General features: G+C 44.9%; 1 protein-coding gene across 1 annotated transcript; it reads right to left on the reverse strand.

Moving 5' to 3' along the window:
* Window positions 1-7,793: 7,793 nt before the first annotated feature.
* LOC126277947 (translation initiation factor IF-2-like) lies at window positions 7,794-27,389 on the reverse strand. Its single transcript, XM_049977543.1, has 2 exons — window positions 27,158-27,389; window positions 7,794-9,168 (listed from the first exon to the last, which is right to left on the reverse strand). Exons 1-2 carry the CDS (start codon window positions 27,197-27,199, stop codon window positions 8,026-8,028), a joined length of 1,185 nt encoding a protein of 394 aa, XP_049833500.1. The 5' UTR covers window positions 27,200-27,389; the 3' UTR covers window positions 7,794-8,025.
* Window positions 27,390-27,624: the final 235 nt, after the last annotated feature.

The raw sequence follows: 27,624 nt of genomic DNA on the forward strand, positions 1-27,624 counted from the left end.
CTCACCAGTCGCGATACGTAAAATTTACTAGCTGACGTCGCTAACGCACGCTTGTTTGACGGTACTCGACTCGGACCTAAGCCAGTCCGAGTCCTGGTGATGTATGAAATTTTCACTGCCAAAGGGAGGAGAGATCGTTAGGTATATTTTGTAATCACCACTCTTTGCGCCAAAGCCTTGAGTAAATTAATCTTATTAATTATATATATACAGCACTTACGTAATTTGTACATCACCATATTGTGCAAAGCACATTTGTATTTGTAAATCTGCAATCTTTGTGATAACTTCACATGTGGGAAATTCTTTCTGGTGTGTGTGTGTGTGTGTGTGTGTGTGTGTGTGTGTGTGTGGTGCATTGCAGAATATGGTGATGTACATATTACATAAGTGCTGGATATATTTTGGAATATTCGAGAAATACAATCCTGCAACTTCACATCAATATCGCGCTGAATTTTCGACCTAAGTACCATAATCACTTAACCTCACATACTTATTTACGCTGTATTTTGTCGTTTTGAGGTTAGTTATTTTCACACAGGGCGCTTCTAACACTGTTTTCTACCGTAGGGCAACAACACACCAAAAATACTTCGCTACAGTGGAAAAATAAAAATCGAAAACGGCTGATAATGTGAAGTGTATCTTTAAAATCATGTGAACAGCCGTCTGTTGATGAACTTCCCAGTTCGAAACCGGTAACGGCGCTATTTACCTAAATAAATAGCTGTATTGATAGTGGCTGGTTGCTGTTTTCTTCTTTGTAAGAATTAACCTACATTAATCGTACACAGCTACGGTCTTACCATGTCAGTTTCAGACAAAATAGCATAAATTAATCCTGCCCGGAGCATCTCATGAAGCGAGCGCATATGAAATTTTCGACTGTGATGCGCCCTTTGGATGTGGACCTTAAGCACTGTGCTCGCCCCCCTCTCCCCTCCCCTTGGTGCTATTTGAGAAGAGTAGGGTATGTGTCGGCTCCGGGTTTCACGCTCTCCATTCTCTCATCGTTATCATCATCAAACACATGTGTAACACTAGGTAATATACACCGTTGTCCAAAATTAAAGCAACAAACAACTATCTCCCCGTCCTGTCTAATTCACGATATAATCATACAAACTGTCAACAGATGTTCGAGTTCTGCACGGAAGGTGGCATTCCGATCAACGGACTTCCAGGCCATCAATGAGGTCTGGGTAGTGTTTGCAACGTAATCCCACATCCACAATCGCTTTGCACACAGTCAGAGACCGTGCAGCATGGCACAGAGATGACGCCTTTCAGCCTCTCTGCTGCTGAGAGACATAGGAAGTACGGAAGCTGGAGAGTCGCAAACTGATGTGGCTCGATGGCTTAACGTGAATCGTTCTGTTGTTTCTCGTATGAGGTGACAGCTTTTAGAGACCGAAACTGTATCCGGGAGACCAGGACAGCGCCACATGTGACATAAGAAAGAGTCGTCCGTTGTTTGATTGTAAGGCCACGATGGTATTGCCTTAGGACTGCACTGTAACTGGCATTGAACTCGCAGCATTCCCTACACGTGTTGTATCGAGGCAAACGGTGTACGGAAGGCTTCAGCAGAGTGGCCTTTATTGCTGGAGACCTGCTGTCTGTTTACCTCTGGAATGTCTTCACAGAAGGGAACGGTCTTGAGTGGAGCCGTCAACATGCCACTTGGACGGTCGAACGGTGGGCCAATGTTCTTTTCACAGATGAGTCCCGATTCGACGGATTCGCGTCTCGAATCAGGGAGGTGTAACTGCTGTCAGTACCGTGAACAGGTCTTGGGATCTCATGTGCGGTTATTGCGAGGTGCTGTGGGCCCAGACTTCGTACAGATGGACGATAATGCTCGATCTCGAAGAGCACTGGTGGCTGATGTTTTCTTGGAAATGGAAGATCTTGCACATATGATGCCGTGGCCTGCTCGCTCTCCCAGTTTGAGTCCCATAGAGCATGTCTAGGATGCGTTAGGGGACGGGTTGGATAACATCAGCATCAACCAACCACTCTCCAGGACTTCCAAGCAGCTCTGTTGGAAGAATGGGCATTTAAGCCGTGCTGCAGCTCGCGTTGGTGCCGTTGTAGGTTTCCACCCTCTGTTGGAGGTCAGATGGTATCGTTTAGTTGGGTTGGCATGGTTGCGGTTGTTTGTCTTCTTCTCGTGTTGACTGGCTCCACTCGCTTTCACAAGCGTTGCCTGTCCGCTAGTGGCAGCTTTGGTGGTTATTGATATGTAGTAACTGTTGCCCTATCTTTGGGGCGACGTCGTTTTTCCAGGTCGTGTGAGTGTGGCGGTTGGGGATTCAGGAGGAGCCAGGTCCGCGCAGTGCCAGAATACGCCGGGACCGCTGGCGGCACTCATGGACTGCCGTATGGAAGGGCTGTGGTCACGAGGGTACACGACCTCGTCGTAAACCGGATCCAGCAAACCTTAAGATGAGTGCAACTCAATCCAAGTAGAGAAACCTCCGCCATTGTGATATCTAGCCATTCTCCAGTGACTTGGGTTCGTGTTCCTGCTCATAGTGTTGCAGAGGCGAAGAGCAGAGAGTGGAGTGCTTTCTACTCTGGTGGTAGTGGTTCCTTTCTCGTTTCGGGCGCTCTAAACACAGTATTCTGGGGACGTAGTGCAGACCGCCGGTTCCGGCTTTGACATATTGTTCCATCGTTGCATTTAGTTTCTTCGGGCGTCAGGTAGGTTCAGCAAGATTATCATTAGTCATTCGCTGGACTGCCACTAGTCTGAGTTACCATTCTATGAAGCGAATGCAACTCTTGGCTGCCTATCTCATCGGTCGCGAAAGTGTTTATTCCGGACGTTCTGAGAGGTCGATTTCTGGAGCTTGTTTTTTAATTAACTTTTGCTATTGTATTTGCTGTTTTACAGCAGGTTTCAAACTTTTTATATTATTGCCCTTCCTGTCGTGAAAGGCCTTCAGCCGCGATTGTGGTCATTTGACTTAAAATTCTAATTTCGTATTTGTATTTTATCAGTAAGCCTTAAAACCTTATTTACTGCCATTCCTGGCGTCTGATGCCTTCTGCTGTGTTTGTGGCGACTTACCTTAATATTTCAATACCTGTAAGTTGTAAATTGCAGAGAGTTCTTTAACTATTCTTAATTTATTGCCATTCTTGCCGTGTAAGGCATTCAGCCGTAATTGTGGTCGCTTGCCTTAAAATTCTAATTTGGCATTGGTATTCACGCAGTAAGGCTTAAAACCTTAATTACTGCCATTCCTGGCCTCGGATGCCGTCTGCTGTGTTTGTGGCGACTTACCTTTAATATTTCAATACTTGTAATTTGTAAGTTCTTGCGAGTTTTAAAGAATTATTAATTTATTTGCTATTCCTGGGGTGCAAGACCTTCCGCCCAGATCACAGTGGCTTTTCTTTAAAACATTATCTGTTGTATCGGTATTTAACCGTGATTTGCTAAACTGTAACTCGCTGAAAACACTATTATTTACATTGTTGTTTATTCCTTCATTAATAGTGCATGGTATTTGTATTTATTGTTAAATCTGGAATTACTGCTTTAAAATAAATTGTGTGTATTCTAAAAGGCAACCAGTAGCAACTGATTACGGCCCGTCCACAATCGTAACCGAGTTCTGCCTTCCCTTGACTACCACCAGGTTTCAGCGTTATTGCCTCAACATGCGACTGACATCATTCACAACATGTTCCGTAATTGTCCGGCCTGTGTTGGTGCCAGAGGTGATCACACCCCATACTGAGCACACTTACCAGTAGTTAGAATGTGCGTGCAAATCCGTTAAGCAGGAAAAAAACGAAGAACATTTTTATCTATCCCCATGAATGTTGCAGTTGATTACGTTCTGTATTCTTTACACTGTTTCTACTTCACTGTCACCTGTTTACACTGTTTTGTGGTAAAATTTCCGTTTGTTGCTTTAATTTTGTACACCAGTGTATACAACCATTAGATTTATCTACCATTAAACTCAACTACACTTTACCAATACACATCATTGTCTCATTACTCATGTGTAAGGAGAGGGACCGATGTGGGTGGAGGAAGAAAACCGTTTTCGCTCGGCTGTTGAACCCACTCTATGGGATATCTCAAACATCAATGCCATACAACACTTAAGTTTTTTTCAATGATTTTGCTTAGTTTGTTGGGAAGCGTTTAAGAGAGTGCATCGAGAGGATTATGAGAGCACAGCTGGTTGTCACACGTGCGTTTAAAGACATCATGAGTTTATTCTTGGGTAAAACCTGGCCCAATCCATATCCTCTGTGGAGAAAAAAAAAAACACGAATGAATGACTGACATCGAAAATGTGGAGCACAGCATCACATTAACAAAAGAGATGGCCACTTATTGGTAGAATGCGCAAAGTCTCTGCCGCAGTATTATATGTGGAAGCATCTGTGAAAATTCTTCATTCTGTGAGTTTCTCACTTCAAGGTGCCCAATTATATACTCAAACGTGCTGCTGGCTGTGAGATCATTGATAAATAACCTCTTAATCATATTAGTGAATAGTTTGCTCGGAGGAAAGCTTGACATATCGCAGGTGTGCCGTGTGCTCCTGCGATTTGATTGTTCCGGTGTATTGTGTTCGGTCTCTTTCGATTCGCTTCGCCGTGCTAGGGTTGGTGCGCCCTCTGGGATTCTGTGCGGGAAGCCGAAAGGGAGTCTCGGGCAGAGAGAGACGAACGGGCCTGCTCGGAGCGACGCCGGAAGACCGCGGAGGTCGCGTCGGCAAGTGGTGTGAGTGTGGCAGTTGCATTGGGGCCGGCCAGGCAGCGGAACTGGAGGTGCTGCAGTGACTCGCTGCCGTTCGTTCTGTTTACGAGCTCAACCTTCCTCACGCTGTGGCTATGGGCTGGCGTTATTCTGGCCATTACCTTATTAGCGGCATTTGGATTAATATTCTTAAAGGTGACCTGTTAGTTTGGTGCACCTTCATCTGGTGGAGTTACAGCGAGACTTCTTTCTGTCGCATTCTGGCTTGCGCTGCTAAGCAGTCAGTGTACTCACGTCGCGTGTCGAAATACTGACTTGTGCCCTCGTTGATTTACGTATGAACTGTAGTGCCTATGTGGGCGTGTTTGCTTAAATTGTCGATGAAGTGTTTCACAATGCCCTTACTTGAGTGTCTTTAAATTGCATTTCAGTTTGTTACTGAACTTATGTCAGTTAAGGGACGCCCAAATTGTCACGCTAATCAGGTAATAAGGTTCAAGTCTACTGTGACACCCCTGTTTACCTGTTGCATTAAAATTAATTTAATCTTAACCATAAATAGGAGTAATTCAAGGCTAATTGTAAGTGCCGGGTGTGTTTGTTTTTTTGTCCTTTTCTCTTACTCACTACTGTTGAGCGTTAAACTGTTTCCTCTAAGCCATTGCTCCCATTAGGTTATGTAAGGCTTAAATACACTGACCTGTTTGGTAATTTTCTGTGTTTCGTAATAACATTTTACAAGCAATAAAATTTTGTGAAAGGTTTGAATCTCATATTTGCAGATTGTTTTATGTTAGCTAACATGACGATGATTCATGTTAAATCAGCTGATATACTTTTACATTGAACACCATGTATGTCAGTATGTTGTTACCAGTACCTTGCATGAATTTCCCTGTGTAATAAATTGAATTTTATATTCTATCCTCAATTTGTTGCTCAGCCTTCCACAACAGTAGCCCCTGTATCCTGCTCTCAACCATATCAGCAGGGAAGCAAGTGTATTTGTGCAATTTCTCAAGTGAATGAGGTAATACATCGTTGTGTAAACGTTTCAGTGCTCTGTCGTATCGCAAACTAACAAAAGTATCTCCAACAACAAACACTAAATTCTTACCTCATACCACGCAGACACAAACCTCTGAATGGAGCCCATGTGCATCACAGCTTCCTTCATTGCTTCTTCTTACACCTACGATGATAATTCCTATGAGAATATATATTTTCGCTATTCATCAGCTGCTTATGTACAATTTTTATTTCAATATAGTATGTAATTATGTAGTCAGAGATCCTCCTCCCATGGTGCAGGGTCAGCGTACGCCTACATGTTGTCAGTGATACTGACTCATGAACTAATTTTTCCTATTGTTTATAGTGTGCAAGAATTTGTCTTATCACGCAGGTGTCACATAGGCGTCACTATTTCTTCCGACACAAACTAAGTGGAACACCGAGCAAAAATATTACAATTCAAACAAGTGTGTGCTACACAGAATGATATACACTCCTGGAAATGGAAAAAAGAACACATTGACACCGGTGTGTCAGACCCACCATACTTGCTCCGGACACTGCGAGAGGGCTGTACAAGCAATGATCACACGCACGGCACAGCGGACACACCAGGAACCGCGGTGTTGGCCGTCGAATGGCGCTAGCTGCGCAGCATTTGTGCACCGCCGCCGTCAGTGTCAGCCAGTTTGCCGTGGCATACGGAGCTCCATCGCAGTCTTTAACACTGGTAGCATGCCGCGACAGCGTGGACGTGAACCGTATGTGCAGTTGACGGACTTTGAGCGAGGGCGTATAGTGGGCATGCGGGAGGCCGGGTGGACGTACCGTCGAATTGCTCAACACGTGGGGCTTGAGGTCTCCACAGTACATCGATGTTGTCGCCAGTGGTCGGCGACAGGTGCAAGTGCCCGTCGACCTGGGACCGGACCGCAGCGACACACGGATGCACGCCAAGACCGTAGGATCCTACGTAGTGCCTTAGGGGACCGCAACGCCACTGCCCAGCAAATTAGGGACACTGTTGCTCCTGTGGTATCGGCGAGGACAATTCGCAACCGTCTCCATGAAGCTGGGCTACGGTCCCGCACACCGTTAGGCCGTCTTCCGCTCACGCCCCAACATCGTGCAGCCCGCCTCCAGTGGTGTCGCGACAGGCGTGAATGGAGGGACGAATGGAGACGTGTCGTCTTCAGCGATGAGAGTCGCTTCTGCCTTGGTGCCAAAGATGGTCGTATGCGTGTTTGGCGCCGTGCAGGTGAGCGCCACAATCAGGACTGCATACGACCGAGGCACACAGGGCCAACACCCGGCATCATGGTGTGGGGAGCGATCTCCTACACTGGCCGTACACCTCTGGTGATCGTCGAGGGGACACTGAATAGTGCACGGTACATCCAAACCGTCATCGAACCCATCGTTCTACCATTCTTAGACCGGCAAGGGAACTTGCTGTTCCAACTGGACAATGCACGTCCGCATGTATCCCATGCCACCCAACGTGCTCTAGAAGGTGTAAGTCAACTACCCTGGCCAGCAAGATCTCCGGATCTGTCCCCCATTGAGCATGTTTGGGACTGGATGAAGCGTCGTCTCACGCGGTCTGCACGTCCAACACGAACGCTGGTCCAACTGAGGCGCCAGGTGGAAATGGCATGGCAAGCCATTCCACAGGACTACATCCAGCATCTCTACGATCGTCTCCATGGGAGAATAGCAGCCTGCATTGCTGAGAAAGGTGGATATACACTGTACTAGTGCCGACATTGTGCATGCTCTGTTGCCTGTGTCTATGTGCCTGTGGTTCTGTCAGTGTGATGTATCTGACCCCAGGAATGTGTCAATAAAGTTTCCCCTTCCTGGGACAATGAATGCACGGTGTTCTTATTTCAATTTCCAGGAGTGTATTAACAATTTTTGGCACTCGAAGAAGCCATCTTGCTGCCAAAACGCATCGTGACAAAGTGTTTCTAGTAATAGGGGTGAGCAGAACAGAAGATTTTTTTCAGTTTCCTAAAAGAAATTTGCAACGTCTTTCTACTAATTTTATTTTTTCTAATTCTGTGCACTACTATTGAAGTATCAGTTTTTTTCCCCTGTGCTCCCTCCTAACAGTATTTCAAACTTAATTATAAACAAGCAAAACAGGTGCTTTTATTTAGGTGGAATTTATTGCATACAGTTCTGCAGGAGACGATAGTTCAATCAGATGTCGAATTTCTTTCAGGAGGAAAACACTCTTATTGACAGAATACTTGAATGACACTGTTGTGTAGTTACTGGACATGGAATGCACCTGGTCCGTGCTTGAGAATTCTCTCGATAGCCTCTCTGCTGGATTCTTCAGAGTCAGAATCCTCGTCAGAGCCAGAGTCAGAGTCAGATTGCTCGACGCAGTCGGAGAAGGGCGCCCAGACGCATCTCAGCTGGCTGGGGCTGAACTCTGTGTACTTTGGACACTTGGCGTCTTTGGACTTCCAGCGACCCTGCAGGCGGAAGCAGACGAAGAATTCGCGACAGTCTTCCGGGTCAGGGTTGAGGCCCTCCACTCTGCACTGTGGCTCCTTTATTGAAGACTTGAGCGCCACCTTCAAGGCCTTGGCAGCGCCCAGGGCTTTCCAGAGGTTCGCAGGGTCTCGCCCGTGAGCTGCGGCCAGCACCGCTTCCAGCCGCTTCCACTGCTTGTCTGAAGTCAAGTCTTTGATCAGGCGCACCACCTTCGACCAAGAGTCTTCGGTACGGAAGGACTCCACAGCTTGTTGGACGCCTGCCGCTATCTCAAAGAAGGTCGGGTGTCGGGCCAGCTTGGGAGAGCCTGCCTCCTGGTAGGCCTTTGCCCAGAATTCCCTGGTCGGCACCTTGGCGTCTGGGCTGATGAGTTTCTGGATGACCACGCGGAAGAAAGGCACTATCACCTCGACGGGTTGCTTGGCATCAGCGCTGCTCGAGCGCCTCGCCGCTGGCCCCTCTGCAGCCTCTACTTCTTTGGCAGCATTCTCTGCTTCTTCCTGATCTTTGGCCTCAACAGCCCCATCCTGATCCTTGATCTCAACAGCCTCTTCCTGATCTTTGGTCTTAACAGCTTCTTCCTGATTTTTGGTCTCAGCGGCTTCTTCCTGATCTTGGGTCTCAGCAGCTGCTACCTGATCTTTGCTTTCAGCAGCTTCTTCCTGGACTTTGGTCTCGACAGTTTCAGCCTGATCGCTGGCCTCAGCAGCAGCGTCTGCCGCGGGTTCGGCCGGTGATTGGCTGCAGAGTTCCTGGATAAGAAACTTCGGTATGTGCGGGTCGGCAGTCAGCTCCGCACAGTCGAATGGTAGCTGCCCTGGAGCGATGACAGGTGTCTGCAGCTGCGGTAGTTTCGGCAGGCTCCAGCTTTGTGGTTTGCAGACACACTGTGGAACCAGCACTGCCAACCCCTGCGAACAAACACGTCGAATGGTTATTTTCTACTGAATGTCCTCTTAGAAGTAGGCAACCATCATGACAAATATAGTGAAAATTGTACAGATAGAGATTACAGATGAATTTAGAGAAAATGATATTAGAAAAATGAGTGAAAAAACTCTGATACAGACTCACGGAGAGACCGCAGAAAAGAACGAAGAAGTTATATATGCTTCTATTAAGTACGTTGGCCCACCCACTCTGAAGCTTAGTTGTGAGTTTAAAAAGCATAATATGGTGGTAGATTATAACGTTATTAACATATTGGGGAAGCTCCTCTAACATAGCATAGAGCAGTCTGTTAATATGTTTTGCAACTGTAAAAGATTAAGTGTGAAGCTTGTGGCAAGTTTCGCATTGGACAGACTGAGAAGGAGTTCAGAAGGCGATCCAGGGAACACGGTTACCCCAGCTGTGGTAGCGCACTAGGAGCTGATTTACGTCAGTTGCAGTCATCAGCTTCGTGACATCGAAAACAATTTGCAGATCCTTCATTATGAGAATAAGGTATTTATCTGAATATTTTGGAAGGTCTAGAAATTTTCGTACACTGACGGAGCTTCCATGACCGATTTCTTAATGAGTAGGTCAGTGGAACAAGAGATTGGTTTTTTTCATATTTTTATAATTTCTTCAGTTGCCATTGGAAGTAAAAATCGTGTGGTCTTCGCGGCCACTGTTAAAAACACCAAACGTTTGGTAACATTTGCCGAAATTTTGAGTTTATTCTTGCATATGTTGTAATTTCCGCGTATCGGTCCCATCGAAATTTGCGAAGGATAGGGAAGGAAGTCGACCGTGCCCTTTCAAATGAACCATCCCGGCATTTGGGGAAATCACAGAGAACCTAAATCAGGATGGCCGAACGTGGGTTTGAACCGTCGTCCTCAGCGTGGTGACCAGTGAGCCATCGCGCTCGGTCGAACATGTAATAGTTGCTATATCTTACACGATTTTATATCTTTGAGCATTAATTTTGTCATTGTTAGTTTTCTTGACATACACCTTTTACTAAATTTCCGGCCGGCCAGGGTGGCCGAGCGGTTCTAGGCGCTAGAGTCTGGAACCGCGCGACCGCTACGGTCGCAGGTTCGAATCCTGCCTCGGGCATGGATGTGTGTGATATCCTTAGGTTAGTTAGGTTTAAGTAGTTCTAAGTTCTAGGGGACTGATGACCTCAGAAGTTAAGTCCCATAGTGCTCAGAGCTATTTGAACCATTTGAACTAAATTTCCTTGTGATACTGGCGATTCCTCCGGATGACATTGTGTTAGCCCAAGGTGCCCTCTACAGGCCACGGCGTTCGTTACTTGCCGCTCCGGCACTGGTATATTTGGTTTCTGTCTGAGCGAGTGAAAGCTTATTGCACCTGAAAAAGCATACGCATTTCCTGATGTACGGCATTTACAACTGCGTCTTGAACTTATGTAACTGCGTATGGTATGAACATTTTTTGCTTGTTTTGACACCTAGGGGCCGGCCGCTGTGACCGAACGGTTCTAGGCGTTTCAGTCCGGAACGGCGTGATTGCTACGGTCGCAGGTTCGAATCCTGCCTCGGGCATGGATATGTGTGAGGCTTAAGTAGTTCTAAGTTCTAGGGGACTGTTGACCTCAGATGTGAGGTCCCACAGTGTTCAGAGTCATTTGAACCATTTCTTTACACTTAGCTGAAGTATCAGTAACCAAGGCAGCCAACTTATTGACTGTTTCAAGACCAACTGTTCCAACAGTCATGACAGCCCACACAAAACGTGGAAAGACATCATCGTGTAAACTTAATAGTGGGCGCAAATCAAAACTAAATGACGGATATCGTAGTTCGCTACCACGAATTGTGTCACAATAACACAAAACTACGGTGGCTAGAGTGACTGCTGAGATCAATAGCCATCATCGAGACCACGTAATTATCGACCCTGTCCGTCGAGAACTCCATAAAGCGAATATTGATGGACGAGCTGCTATACCGAAACCATTACTGACGACAACCAATGCAAAGAAGTGTAACATAGTGTCAGGAGAATAAATACTGGACGGCTAATCATTGGAAACACGCCATTTGGTCCGACGAGTCAACGTTTTAGTTATTTCCAACATTAGGCCGGGTTTACGTCTGGAGAACGCCAAAAGAAGCCTATAATCCTGATTGCTTATTTCCAACGTTTGAACATGGAAGTGAATGTGTGATAGTGTGGGCAGATATATCATGGTATTCTGCTGGTCCCATCATAACTATCAAAGGCCGTGTTATAGCCAACGATTATGTGAACAGTTTAGGTGATCACGTGCACCCCATGATTCAAATGTTGTTCCCAACAATGATGCCATATTTCAGGACGACAATGCATCCACGCACACAGTCAGGATAGTACAATCGTGGTTTGAGGAGCATGGAAGTGAATTGCAGCGTCTTCCCTGACCAGCGCAGTTCCCAGGCATGAACATTACCGAACACTTGTGGGCCGCATTGGAGTGCAGACAGCGAAGCAGGTTTCCGCCTCCCCCCTCGTCACAGCGGGAGTTAGAAGAGGTTCTGACCGAAGAGTGGCATAAAATTCCACTGCAGACTATAGAATTATTTGCCAGTATCCTAGAAGAATCGCGGCTGTATTATGGGCAAATGAGAGTCTAGCCCCTTATTAATAAACCATTCCCAAGTACAGCTGTTCACATTATTTTGTCTGTCCCCTGTAACTAGAGTGTGTACTCCGAGAAAGTGTACGAAATTACTTATCACATCTGAAGATGCCAATAATGTACTGAAACCGGTAATGTAAATGTCTCTAGTATTCAGGCGATCTTGACATAATAAACTATTATGTGGACTTCGGACAACGCGCCACGTTGATTCAATGAATGTTGCAGCTCGCTTTCTTTCTTGTTCAAAATGTGTGTGAAATCTTATGGTACTTAACTGCTAAGGTCATCAGTCCCTAAGCTTAAACACTACGTAACCTAAATTATCCTAAGGACAATCACACACACACCCATGCCCGGGGGAGTACTCGAGCCTCAGCCGGGACCAGCCGCACGGTCCACGACTGTAACGGCTTAGACCGATCGGCTAATCCCACGCGGGCTTTCTTTCTCGAACACGTTTCTAGGATGAAGCCTTCTTACCAAAGGATAAATAATCGTAACAGTTTCAATGTGCGGCTCGCTGAAAATTTCCACGCTGCAAACGAGAAGAGCCATAAGACAAATTAGCAGCGGACGTATGTGCAGGCATCGCCATTTTCAGCTTGCCTCCCCCCCCCCCCCCTCCCTTCCTTTAAACTGTATCAGCCCAGACTGTGTTTCTAAGAGACATGTTAACTCGACACATTCCTTTCTCGTTAACATCAGCCTTAAATGTTCCCTGAATTATGGAAGGGAAGTCGTGGTCCTGTTCCGCGATCTATCTGATCAGAACCCACCGATTAATTTTTTTAGGAATCATGTGTACAGTCTTCTATACGAGACACATCTCGAGTTGTAGACGAGCTCCTGGCAACAATTCTCTCTTCCGCTCACGAACAGTGCCAGGGTTGACATCTTCAACTTTTGTAGTTCTGTCTTCCTCAGGTGCGTAAATTATCAATATACCGTAATAACCGCCAGGGTTGTTCGAACGGGTACGACAGACGTTTGTGCGACACTTTCAGGCTCGCATAAAAGCAGGTGACGGCACTTTGAGTAATAATTGTGATGTAGCATCTTGTGCAAGCTGTAATGAAAGTGTGTCTAGTTGCTTTTATATCATCGTTACTAAACTGAAGTTGAATTTGAAATTTTGGCATTTTCGATCACACCTTTCGACTCACTGCTTTTTTGAGAAGGCTTCGCTACCTCAATCTGACACATTTTCCTTTCTCCTTGTTTGTGTCATCACCACAGAAACACCCTGTGTGTCCTCTAGTTGCCAGTCGAGATGGCCGAGTGGTTCTAGGCGCTTCAGTCTGGAAATGCTCAGAGCCATTTGATTTTTTGTCCCCTATTCCGTCAAATATGCCACCATACAAAATTTCTTTTCTTTTTCTTTTTTTTACGCGACTTACCTTCTGAGGTCATTAGTCGCCCAGAACTGAGAACTAATTAAACCTAACTAACCTAAGGACATCACACACATCCATGCCCGAGGCAGGATTCGAACCTGCGATCGTAGTGCCTAGAACCGCACGGCCTCTCCGGCCGGCTCATCATAGAAACAAACAACATCTTATTTTCATATTTAAAATACGACTCAACAGGTTAAAAAAATACTTTAGTTCACGTTCTCCATTGTAGAGGTGGATCTTTCTATGATGTTCTATGAGAATTTGCTGTTTCAGTTACTATTGTTAATGAAATAAGCGCGGCACTCTGTCATTCTCAGATACGTTATTCTTTTATTTTTCGAACTTCTCTATCATACGCAAATTGTTGCAAGAGAGGATGGATGGTGTTGTGTAATAGTCAAGCGTAAAAGTAGGAAAAAACAATGCACGAGACGGTGTTGGTATACTACCGATACGTGGTGCTGATTTACCTAGTAAATAGTAGCAGAAAAAGAGAACTATTGATATGTTTCTTTTCTTTGTTTCCTCAAAGCACTCCGTCTTCAGGCCACAACTGGCCCATCCGACCGCCGTGTCTTCCACAGCTGAGGATGCGGATAGGAGGAGCGTGTGGTGAGCACACCGCTCTCCCCCTCGTTATGATGGCTTTCTTTGACCGGAGCCGCTACTATTCGGTCGAGTAGCTCTTCATTAGGCATCACGAGGCTGAGTGCACCCCGAAAAGTTGCAACAGCGCGTGGCAACCCCGGATGGTCACCCATCCAAGTGCCGGCCACGCCCGACAGTGCATAACTTCGGTGATCTGACGGGTACCGGTGCATCCACTTCTGCAAGGCCGTTGCCTTTGTTTCCTCATATGAAAGAACATACAGCAGCTATTAGCATCAGTGTCATTTTTTCAGTAAAATGAATTGCCCGTCCGAAGGTTTGAGCTATCATATTCACGTAGATTCTGTAGGTTTTCATTACATGTAAGACTTCTGTCCGTATGGCAGGCAGTCACAGTTTTCGAAACAAACTACCTCTCGTAACTTGTCAAAGGTGTGTTCTTCGTCAGTCCACAATAGACGATAACAATCGGACATGCTTCACATTACAACGGCTTGCGGTAACCATATGTGTCACAGGAAAACAACAAGAAACTTGTCAGACGAAGGGCAACACATAGGTGAGAATTTAAAATATCTACTTTTTGGAGTCATTATGAGTGTAAGTCTGTAGCAGGTGGCTATGAATAAGCTAGGAAATCTGGAATAATGGAGTGATCTTGTTATCAGTTGGCTGAAGTGATCTAAGAACTCCTCGGAGCATCAACATCAAGATGGCGATTGGAGTTCCGAGCCTCGCTCCTCGCGAATGCAGTGTCTTCACCATCTGGTTCCATGTATAGAGGAAACCCCCAACTAGTTGTAAATAGGAGGAATTTAATAGAACATTGTTTTTATGGTCATGATTAAAAAAATGTAGATTGCAGTAAAGGCGCGCTCTATGAGCTCGCTCCAACTCGGAGTCATAACAACGCAATGTTAAATTAAGAAAAGCTGCTGTCACCACTGAATCTCTCCCTGATAGCTGCCAGTGTACCGCATAGTATTGCTGTAAAAATATACCTCCCAGTGGTTCGAACTACACTCCTGGAAATTGAAATAAGAACACCGTGAATTCATTGTCCCAGGAAGGGGAAACTTTATTGACACATTCCTGGGGTCAGATACATCACATGATCACAATGACAGAACCACACGCACATAGACACAGGCAACAGAGCATGTACAATGTCGGCACTAGTACAGTGTATATCCACCTTTCGCAGCAATGCAGGCTGCTATTCTCCCATGGAGACGATCGTAGAGATTCTGGATGTTGCCATTCCATTTCCACCTGGCGCCTCAGGTGGACCAGCGTTCGTGCTGGACGTGCAGACCGCGTGAGACGATGCTTCATCCAGTCCCAAACATGCTCAATGGGGGACAGATCCGGAGATCTTGCTGGCCAGGGTAGTTGACTTACACCTTCTAGAGCACGATGGGTGGCACGGGATACATGCGGACCTGCATTGTCCTGTTGGAACAGCAAGTTCCCTTGCCGGTCTAGGAATGGTAGAACCATGGGTTCGATGACGGTTTGGATGTACCGTGCACTATTCAGTGTCCCCTCGACGATCACCAGAGGTGTACGGCCAGTGTAGGAGATCGCTCCCCACACCATGATGCCGGGTGTTGGCCCTGTGTGCCTCGGTCGTATGCAGTCCTGATTGTGGCGCTCACCTGCACGGCGCGAAACACGCATACGACCATCATTGGCACCAAGGCAGAAGCGACTCTCATCGCTGAAGACGACACGTCTCCATTCGTCCCTCCATTCACGCCTGTCGCGACACCACTGGAGGCGGGCTGCACGATGTTGGGGCGTGAGCAGAAGACGGCCTAACGGTGTGCGGGACCGTAGCCAAGCTTCATGGGGACGGTTGCGAATGATCCTCGCCGATACCCCAGGAGCAACAGTGTCCCTAATTTGCTGGGAAGTGGCGGTGCGGTCCCCTACGGCACTGCGTAGGATCCTACGGTCTTGGCGTGCACCCGTGCGTCGCTGCGGTCCGGTCCCAGGTCGACGGGCACGTGCACCTTCCGCCGACCACTGGCGACAACATCGATGTACTGTGGAGACCTCACGCCCCACGTGTTGAGCAATTCGGCGGTACGTCCACCCGGCCTCCCGCATGCCCACTATACGCCCTCGCTCAAAGTCCGTCAACTGCACATACGGTTCACGTCCACGCTGTCGCGGCATGCTACCAGTGTTAAAGACTGCGATGGAGCTCCGTATGCCACGGCAAACTGGCTGACACTGACGGCGGCGGTGCACAAATGCTGCGCAGCTAGCGCCATTCGACGGCCAACACCGCGGTTCCTGGTGTGTCCACTGTGCCGTGCGTGTGATCATTGCTTGTACAGCCCTCTCGCAGTGTCCGGAGCAAGTATGGTGGGTCTGACACACCGATGTCAATGTGTTCTTTTTTCCATTTCCAGGAGTGTATATCGAGAGGTTACGCTTTTCGGTGAGAAATGAAATGTTTTCATTCGTCTAAATAAATATCAGCTCCTACAGACCAAATAAAATCATTTTTATTTTCCTTTCATTACAATACTTGACTGACCGATGTGTTTCCCCCAAAAGATATCAATTTGCTTTATGCATATGAGATTTCTAGTGCGTACTGCGCAGCTTTATCTCAGAGTTAAGGTAGTGCATGTAAATTATTTGCAGAGCTGAACATTTTAGCCCGTCCTCCTGAATATGATAGCCTCGCTTTACACTGCCTATTGTTTACGGGAAAATTTTATGTATTTGTATAGCATGGTGAATACTGGCGAAAAGGTATTAAAGTTTTGCGAGGAGTAAAATATATTTTAACAAACAAAAGGTATTAAATTTCCTTTATGCGGGTTAGTATACCAAAAATGAATGAAGGAACGAGCTAATGAAGCAAAAAATGAAAACGTATTAGAGTAGAAAAGAAGAGAAGAAAATAGAAAAGTGTGAAATTGAGGTAGAAAAGGTCCGGAAAATAATTATTTCGGCTCATTGGTAGTGAAGTGGTAGACAAGCAGTGACATTCTAAACATACTATTGAAATTATTACCTGAAAAATAAGTTCCACATTATCTCATGTGACAACCGACTGTCATTCCATACGAGCTACTAACCTTTGCGAAACGAGGAACAAATTCTAACCCACTCCTTCGATGACGTTGTTAGCATTCGCTGCGAACACTCCTTAACAGCACGGGCCCTTTTGTTCTCAGAAGCAAAAGCGTCGCTTGAGCTGCTTCTTTTTTTATCCGGAATACCAGTTCATCCCCTCCCTCATAAGCTGAAGTTCAAAAATGGCTCTGAGCACTATGGGACATAACATCTGAGGTCATCAGTCCCCTAGAACTTAGAACTACTTAAACCTAAATAACCTAAGGACATCACACACATCCATGCCCGAGGCAGGATTCGAACCTGCGACCGTAGCGGTCGCGCAGTTCCAGACTGAAGCGCCTAGAACCGCTCGGCCACACTGGCCGGCTAAGCTGAAGTAGCCTACAAGTTAAGCATGGCATAACGCTTCGCCAACTACCGAGGTGCATACTTAATGGTTACGTCTTAAATTCCCTCGTAATAGATCTTCGAAAACTAGACGAAGAACCTGCTTCGTTATCCAACTCTCATAATTACGTGGTGTATAAGAGAAAAATTCGATCAATATGATATCACTGACAATGGACGCAGGGAGTTTTACTACCAGTTACGCAACGTTTTCAGCCGTGAGTGGCTCATGTTCGTGCCATCTGTTATTTAACATCTTGTTTTCACCGTATGACCGCCTCGTCATTTTAACTTCAATTATTGGTACACTGAATTGTTGTCTTGTCTGCCCGTGAGTATTATCTCTGCTGGACGGGTATTACTTCCCGGTAGTCGTGTGTCGTGGAGGAAGATCGGACCTGGAGTCGTTGAGTTGGAACGCGGCAGAAGTGCAGTCGGTATGTAGCAGCAGTCGGGCACGGAGGGCTAGGGAGGTGCGGACAGCCAGTACTCGCCGACAGCTCCGACACAGGATGAACTGTCAGACGGAGGGAGATGGCAGCCGGATCGACCGTTGGTCGGTCGTTCATTTGCTCGCCTCTTTGGGCGACGTGTCTTTGGTCTTTTGACCGTTTCTGGGCCTCGTCACTGGATCATCCTGCTGGTCGTAGCTCGGTTCCTTCTAGTGCGGAGACGTCGTGGCCAATGGGCAAGAGTTACCTCTGTATTGATTGGGTCTGAGCCAGTGTGCCCAGATCGGCGTGTCTCCCAGTTCCGGACGGACATCGGGTTGAGTCGGGCTGGAGCTGCAGTGAGCTCCGGATAGTCATGACCTGCCCGACCGTTGCTGACACACATGGTTTGAGTGGCAACGACCTTGGTTGGCTGTTGGTCGGTCGTGTGGTCAGACGACGTGTGTTTCGTCACCGACCGTCTTTCGGTTTTGTGTGTGTGTGTGTCCGCCTGTAATGTGTCCTAGTTGTTGATCAGTGATTCGTTTTACGAATGTTAGAGTTTCTTGTGGCAGTGTTCCGTGGAACACTGTGTACCCTGTGTCAGTTCGACTGAGCAATGCTTTACATGCTGTAATGCTGTCTGCGTACTGCAGTAGGCAGTTGGCCAGCTCCGACAGAGCAGCGGGTGGGCGTTTTCTTGTTGGTGCTATCCGCCATGGCGTGTAGTTCCACAGCCGTTGCAATGTTCATGTATGTCAGTAGTTGTCGTGCCATGGCTCACTAACAAACCAATATTTGAAGATGAGTGTTACTGCTCTCTTCGCCTCGCTGGCGTTTTGGTTGTAGTGTTTTTGGTCTGGTGACCGAAATGAGGTAGTTGGTTGGTTCGTCGGCTGCCTGTCGGTTAGGTTCCTTTCCGATTAAGAGATTGTTGGTCAGGCTGCCTGTCTCGCCTAAACGGGCGTTAGTGTTACAGTTCCAAATTGGTTCAAATCACTCTGAGCACTATGGGACTTAACATCTATGGCCATCAGTCCCCTAGAACTTAGAACTACATAAACCTAACTAACCTAAGAGCACCACACAAATCCATGCCCGAGGCAGGATTCGAACCTGCGACCGTAGCAGTGGCGCGGCTCCGGACTGAGCGCCTAGAACCGCGAGACCAACGCGGCCGGCCTGTTATAGTTCCAGGCCGACCCTTGGAAGGGGTTAGTATAGAAGTAGCATTCGGATTTGAAGTGGCTCTAGTGGTAAAAGTTGACAATTATGCATGAATGATAAGAAATTGTTGTTGTAATATGCGACGTTTTATCGAAATTTTCGTGAAATTCGTGGAGAATATACCAGTTGACACTAACTAGACTGAAAACGGTATCGTAACAATAGTGACGAATTCTGGGACGAATGAAACTGTTAGGGTTGAAATGCTTGTGACTATATTTACATATTTTGTTAGTCTGAATTACTTGGGGGTTGTCTGGGGAAGGAAATCAGACAGCGTGGCCATCGCTCTCATCGGATTAGGGAAGGACGGGGAAGGAGGACAGCCGTGCCCTTTCATAGGAACCATCTCGGCATTTGCCTGGAGCGATTTAGGGAAATCACGGAAAACCTAAATCAGGATGTCCAGACGCGCGATTGAACCGCCGTCCTTCCGAATGCGAGTCCAGTGTCTAACCATAGTCTGAATTTCTTAATAAATCCGCAACAGATTACTTATTTGATCTGAAAAGAATAATAATCAATCCATATTTTATTGAAACAGGGACGTAGGATGGGTACTATGCATACAAACCCAGTTCTTTACCTTCAACCTTTTATCTGTATGGGAGTTCTACCTGCAAACTAAATAATGTTCTTTAATTGAATGTGTGACCAAAAACGCAGGACGAGTGGAAGTGAATGCTTACACTTACGAAAATGAAATGTTGAAAAAAAAACTTTCTTCATCGTGTGACTTTCAGTGATAACATTTGACATCAATCAAACAAAAATGCTCATAACTTACGGACAAAAGGGTCAGGATACGCCTATTACAGAACACAAAACGAATGTAACACACCTTAGTTTCTTTTTTATATTTTTCGTCGTTCATCTGTGCTGATAGCAACATCTTATTTTATTAAACTGTAATTATGTTCTTAACCACTTGCGAGGGTAGCAAGAGCTCAGATGGAAACCCAGTTCTAAGCAAAGAAGGGAAAGCAGAAAGGTGGAAAGAGTATATAGAGGGTCTATACAACGGTGATGTTCTTGAGGAAAATATTATAGAAATGGGACAGAGAATGTAGATGAAGATGAAATAGGAGATATGATACTCTTTGAAGAGTCTGACAGAGCACTGAAAAACCTAAATCGAAACAAGGCCCCGGGAGTAGACAACATTTCATTAGAACTACTGACAGCCTTGGGAGACCCAGGCCTAACAAAATTCTATCATCTAGAGAGCAAGATGTATGTTACAGGAGAGATACCCTCGGACTTCAAGAAGAATATAATGATTTTAATCCCAAAGAAAGCAGGTGTTGACAAATGTGAAAATTGCCGAACTATCGGTTTAATAAGCCACGGCTGCAAAATACTAACACGAATTCATTACAGACGAATAGAAAAACTGGTAGAAGCCGACCTCGGGGAAGATTAGTTTGGATTCCGCAGAAATGTTGGAACACGTGAGGCAATACTGGCCCTACGACGTATCTTAGAAGCTAGATTAAGGAAAGGCAAACCTATATTTCTAGCATTTGTAGACATAGAGAAAGCTTTTGACAATGTTCACTCTCATACTCTCTTTCAAATTCTGAAGGTGGCAGGGGTAAAATATAGGGAGTGAAACGCTATTTACAATTAGTGCAGAAACCAGATGACAGTTATAAGAGTCGAGGGGCGTGAAAGGGAAGCAGTGGTTGGGAAGGGAGTGAGACAGGGTTGTAGCCTCTCCCCGATGTTATTCAATCTGTATACTGAGCTAGCATTAAAGGAAACAAAAGAAAAATTTGGAGTAGGTATTAAATTCCATGGAGAAGAAATAAAAACTTTGAGGTTCGCCGATGACATTGTAATTCTGTCAGAGACAGCAAAGGACCTGGTAGAGGAGCTGAACGGAATGGACAGTGTCTTGAAAGGAGGATATAAGATGAACATCGACAGAAGCAAAACGAGAATAATGAATAGTCGAATTAAATCGGGTAATGGTGCCGGAATTAAATAAGGAAATGAGACACTCAAAGTAGTAAATGAGTTTTGCTATTTGGGGAGCAAAATAACTGATGATGGTCGATGTAGAGAGGTTATAAAATGTAGACTGGCAATGGCAAGGAAAGCGTTTCAAAAGAAGAGAAATTTGTTAACATCGAGTATAGATTTAAGTGTCAGGAAGTCGTTTCTGAAAGTATTCGTATGGAGTGTAGCCATGTATGGAAGTGAAACATGGACGATAAATGGTTTAGACAAGAACAGAATAGAAGCTTTCGAAATGTATTGTTACAGAAGAGAGCTGAAAATTAGATTGGATCACATAACTAATGAGGTGGGACTGAACAGAATCGTAGAGAAGAGAAATTTGTGGCACAACTTGACCAGAAGAAGGGATCGGTTGGTAGGACATGTTCTGAGGCATCAAGGGATCACCAATTTCGTATTGGAGGGCAGCGTGGAGGGTAAAAATCGTAGAGGGAGACCAAGAGATGACTACACCAAGCAGATTCAGAAGGATGTAGGTTGCAGTAGGTACTGGGGGATGAAGAAGCTTGCACAGGATAGAGTAGCATGGAGAGCTGCATCAAACCAGTCTCTGGACTGAAGACCACAACAACAACAATTGTGGTTCTTGTCCCAACTGCAAGATGAGCCAAAAACCAGTTATCAACAATACGAGCGCCTCACTACTAGCAAAACTGTGTGTGATTGAACTCCATTGTGCCCAGCAAAAAAAAATGGTTCAAATGGCTCTGAGCACTATGGGACTCAACTGCTGTGGTCAATAGTCCCCTAGAACTTAGAAATACTTAAACCTAACTAACTTAAGGACATCACACACATCCATGCCCTAGGCAGGATTCGAACCTGCGACCGTAGCAGTCGAACGATTCCGGACTGAGCGCCTAGAACCGCGAGACCAGCGCGGCCGGCTGTGCCCAGCAGTCGGTCTGGACGCGAGGGACCAAATGACAGGGTTTATTGCGGTGGCTTCCGCATTCTCACTTCTTGACATCATCCGATCCTCCTGATTCATGATATATTGACTATCACGTGTGTGTGCCTCCGCAGGCTGCCGACTTGTTCTAAATAGGGTTATGGTGGCTATGGTATCGATTACACTGACACTCCTTTCAAGTAATTATCGTAATTCACCTGTCAATGGACGTAGACCATGCGAAAAGTACTACTCACAGTAAAATCTTGTTGAACAAACAACGTGTTTCCTTTTAAATTTCTCGTGTCATTTATCAATACACCTTATGTCAGTACTACATATATTGAAAACCCAATATCCTTTTTTTAAAACTAGATATATCGTTATATTGGTACGGTATACGTTTCTGTAAATCAAACAACAAATAGTTGTAAAAAGGCCACATCACTCACATCTTCTGTAGGTAAATTCCAATATTAATAACAGCCGAAAAGATATTTCCAGAACGATTCGTCTGTAGTAATGGCGTGTTACTGACTTGAAAAAAGAACTTAGAGTTGTCCATTACATTTAAGAATCTGAGATAGAATACAGTTTTAACATTTGAAATCTTACTCTCTTAAATAAAAGCATCTACAACAATTCATTATCGCTATTTAAATTTGTTCGATGTCTGACCTATAGTAACGTAAAATAGGAAACGGCATCCCAAACAAAAAACTTGCACTCTACATATAATCTGCGATACACGTTAGAGAAGTATGGCTATATAATTAATCATGAAAATAACTTCAAAAGCAGACAAAGGCGCATAGTAGTTTCAAAATAAGCCGTAAACTTTCTGAGACAAGATCCGAAGACAATCAAAACTAGTTTATGGAGAGCTATAGGAAACACGATTGATTTTAAAGCTACATTCTAACGTACCAAATTGTTGCACTTCAAGTCTGCTAATGTGTCGAAATCGTTTTCCTTCGTCAGCCGTTTATGTATCGAACTGGAGTAAACAGAAGAAAGATCTTGCAGAAGCGAAGTGAGACGTACAGTAAATAACTATGAAGCTGAAGTAGCTATAGAATTCTACGGAAGTACTAACCTTCCGTCTATGGCATGTTTATCGACAAATGCTGGAGAAACGACGGGCCTACATGAAACAGTTCTCCCTGCTTTTAAGGAAAGTCGATGAGAAGTACTTATAGGTCGATTTCATAATTGCTATACGTTGCATAATTTTGCAACACGATTCGTGCTCGCGTATTTTCTTGATATGAACACAAGAAATTCAGTTCGGCTCACTCGTTCGCGAAATGCTAAAGTCTGAACGAGAAGGCAGCCGCTGGCAGATTAATAACTTACTTCTATCACGATGAACATTAATTTTTGATACAGCTCTAAACCGTTGCTTCACAAACAAGATATGTGCTTACGTAATATGATTCTACAGATGCAATTGGCGTATGGATTTCTTAGTACAAAGAAGTGCTTTGTCCTCAACGAGCAGACATCGTCAGAAGCTACGGTTCCTTCGACAGTTTCTGTCGTTTTGATCTATAGCTCATAACCAATAAATTGTGGTCACAGTCCACATAATTTCTTTGTTACGATTATATAAAAAATCTTAAACCTGCCACTGTCTCCACGTCCCTTCACACGTAAAACCTTCTTTAATGATTCTTCAGTCGGGTTGTCAGCGGTGACTAAATTATGCTCCGTGCGAAATTCTATCACGCGGCTTCCTCTTTCATTCACCCACAATATTATTTCCTTCTCTTACTTTTCCTACTATACAATTCCATTCCCACATAATAATTATTTTTGTCGCCCTCTAACTATATGAATAATTTCTTTTATCACATCATACTTTTTTCCAGTCTCTTCATCATCTGCGGAGCTAGTTAACATATGCCCTTGCACTGCCGTGCTAGGTGTTGCCTTTGTGTCTGCCTTGGCTACGATAATGCGTTCACTACCTTGTTCTTATTAGCTTAGCCGCATTCCTACTTTCTTATTCATTATTTTAAAAAAAATGGTCCAATGTGTGTGAAATCTTATGGGACTTAACTGCTAAGGTCATCAGTCCCTAAGCTTACATACTACTTAACCTAAACTATCCTAAGGACAAATACACACACACACACACACACACACACACACACACACACACACACACACACACACACGCATGCCCGAGGGAGGACTCGAACCTCCGCCGGAACGAGCCGCACAGTTCATGACTGCAGAGCCCAGACCGCTCGGCTAATCCCGCGCGGCTCTTATTAAACAGACTCCTGTATTACACCTATCTGATTTTATGCTTATAGCCCTGTATTTACCTTACCAGAAGTTCTGTTCCACCTGCCACCGATCTTCACTAATTCCCACTATATCTAACTTCAATCTATCCATTTTCCCATTCTAAATTTTGCAACCCACCTGCGCGGTAACGGGATCTGACATTATACGCTTCGATCCCTATAACGCCAGTTTTGTTTCTCCTGCTGACGACATCATCTTGAGTAGTCCCCGCCCGGAGATTTGAATTGGGGACTATTTTACCTCCGGAACATTTTACCCAGGGGGATGCCATGCTGATGTAACCATGCAGTAGAGGTGACGCCCTCGGGAAAAATTGCGGCTGTAGTTTCCTCTTCCTTTCATCCGTTCGCAGTACCAACACAGCAAGACAGTGTTGGCTGATGTTACAAGTCCGGATCAGTCAATCATCCCCCTACTGAAAAAGCTGCTGCCTCTCTTAAGGAACCACACGTATTCCTGGCCTCTCAACAGATACCTCTCCACTGTGGTAGCATCTACGGTACGGCTATCTGTATCGCTGAAGCACCCACGCCTCCCCACCAACGACTAGTTCCATGTTCCATCATAATAATGTTGTTGTTGTTGTGGTCTTCAGTCCTGAAACTGGTTTGATGCAGCACTCCATGCTACTCTATCCTGTGCAAGCTTCTTCATCTCCCAGTACCTACTGCAACCTACATCCTCCTGAATCTGTAGTCGTCTCTTGGTCTCCCTCTACGATTTTTACCCTCCACGCTGCCCTCCAATACTAAATTGGTGATCCATTGATGCCTCAGAATATGTCCAACCAACCGATCCCTTCTTCTGGTCAAGTTGTGCCACAAACTTCTCTTCTCCCCAATCCGATTCAATACTTCCTCATTAGTTATGTGATCCACCCATCTAATCTTCAGCATTCTTCTGTAGCACCACATTTCGAAAGCTTCTATTCTCTTCTTGTCCAAACTATTTATCGTCCATGATTCACTTCCATACATGGCTACACTCCATACAAATACTTTCAGAAATGACTTCCTGACACTTAAATCTGTACTCGATGTTAACAAACTTCTCTTCTTCAGAAACGCTTTCCTTGCCATTGCCAGTCTACATTTTATATCCTCTCTACTTCGACCATCATCAGTTATTTTGCTAGCCAAATAGCAAAACTCCTTTACTACTTTAAGTGCCTCACTTCCTAATCTAATTCCCTCAGCATCACCCGATTTAATTCGACAACATTCCATTATCCTCGTTTTGCTTTTGTTGATGGTCATCTTACATCCTCCTTTCAAGACACTATCCATTCCGATCAACTGCTCTTCCAAGTCCTTTGCTGTCTCTGACAGAATTACGATGTCATCGGCGAACCTCAAAGTTTTTATTTCTTCTCCATTGGCTTTAATACCTATTCCGAATTTTTCTTTTGTTTCCTTCACTGCTTACTCAATATACAGATTGAATAACATCGGGGATAGACTACAGCCCTGTCTCACTCCCTTCCCAACAACTGCTTCCCTTTCATGTCCCTCGACTTTTATAACTGCCATCTGGTTTCTGTACTAATTGTAAATAGCCTTTCGCTCCCTGTATTTTACCCCTGCCACCTTCAGAATTTGAAAGAAAGTATTCCAGTCAACATTGTCAAAAGCTTTCTCTAAGTCTACAAATGCTAGAAACGTAGCTTTGCCCTTCCTTAATCTAGCTTCTAAGATAAGTCGTAGGGTCAGTATTGCCTCACGTGTTCCAACATTTCTACGGAATCCAAACTGATCTTCCCCGAGGTCGGCTTCTACTAGTTTTTCCATTCGTCTGTAAAGAACTCGCGTTAGTATTTTGCAGCTGTGACTTATTAAACTGATAGTTCGGTAATTTTCACATCTGTCAACACCTGCTTTCTTTGGGATTGGAATTATTATATTCTTTTTGAAGTCTGACGGTATTTCACCTGTCTCATACATCTTGCTCACCAGATGGTAGAGTTTTGTCAGGACTGGCTCTCCCAAGGCCGTCAGAAGTTCCAATGGAATGTTGTCTACTCCAGGGGCATCATAATAATACGAAATGATTTGGAATAAATACATTTATTTTATGTTGTGCAGAGAATAAAATATTTAACATACATAAATTAATGCTGAACCGAAATTGCTACTTAATCGTTCAAATACATCCAGAACTGATTACTCATTACTATCATTATCTAAGTTACCAACAAATTTAAACAAATTTATTTATGTGCTTTTGTACTTATTGTTTTATTTATTTTTTAAATTTATTTTTTTGTAAAATTTTGGACAAAGAAAGAAATGTCCTATAAATAAAACTGAATTTGTATGACAGAACATGTAAAAACATATAATGTACGACCTGCTATATAAAACAGGCCGCAGGTCTTCACTTAAGAAACAAAAAAATAAATGTGTCCAGTCTCGTAAATGTACACACTAATTTGAAAGATCATTTGAGTGACATTTCTCCCTAGTTATTCACTAATTATTTGAGCTATTTTACACATTGATGAATAGAACTGTCGGTACTCGCTGGATTAATACACCGTGAAAAATCCGTGCCTACATAGCTCTTTCACGCGTCGTACTGTAAAAGTGATTATCATGCACTTTCAGATGAACAATAACACGTATTCCATTAAAGTATCCATTCACCTTGCGCCACGTTTCAGGTATATCAAAGAATCTCTTCTTTTCGAGCTACTGACTGCAAATGTTTGCTTGTTCTGCTTCGCCTTCCGCAGGTTTTCATCGCGTGAGCGTCACTGTTGGAAGGTAGATAATACCGCAGTCACCTATCAAACGGAATCCGTACCACCCAACAGAAGAAAGCAGGCAACAATAAACCGTCCGGGTACAGCCTCCGAGCTTCGGAGAACTTTTGTAAAACCTGCAGATCGAGCGAGGTTCGGTTGCGTAAGCCGACACACTGCGCTGGATTCCTACTACTCACCAGAATCAGGGCGGCGTGCGTTAAGTGAGTTCGTTTCCCCATGCACAAGCTGTCTCGTGTCTCGTCGCAGAATCACTCCTGCCGCGAGGACAGTCAGCTCGCCTCAAATACGCCGCCTTATCTCGCCAGGTTGTCGCGGCAGTAAACAGATGATTCGCCAGTCTAAGCCTCGGATCTGAATAACAAGTGACTGTCAGCTCTTTCCTCTCGCGGACGTTGCGACACGTGTCACACGTCTGTGAGTCCTCCTTCTTGATTTATTGCAACCCGCTTTCCGAGACACGACATCCTCGCTCAGGCAAACAACTGCACGCTAAGAAATCACAAAATACAATAACACTAAACAGGACGTGAAACAATATCGTCAACAGTCTTTAAGGTATAATTGTGGAACGCATTTATATTTTACGTAATCTAGAAATCCATATCTACAATATATATCCAGATAATCTTACATCTAAAGATTA

Source organism: Schistocerca gregaria, chromosome 6 (genome assembly GCF_023897955.1).
Source record: "Schistocerca gregaria isolate iqSchGreg1 chromosome 6, iqSchGreg1.2, whole genome shotgun sequence".
NCBI lineage: Eukaryota > Metazoa > Arthropoda > Insecta > Orthoptera > Acrididae > Schistocerca > Schistocerca gregaria.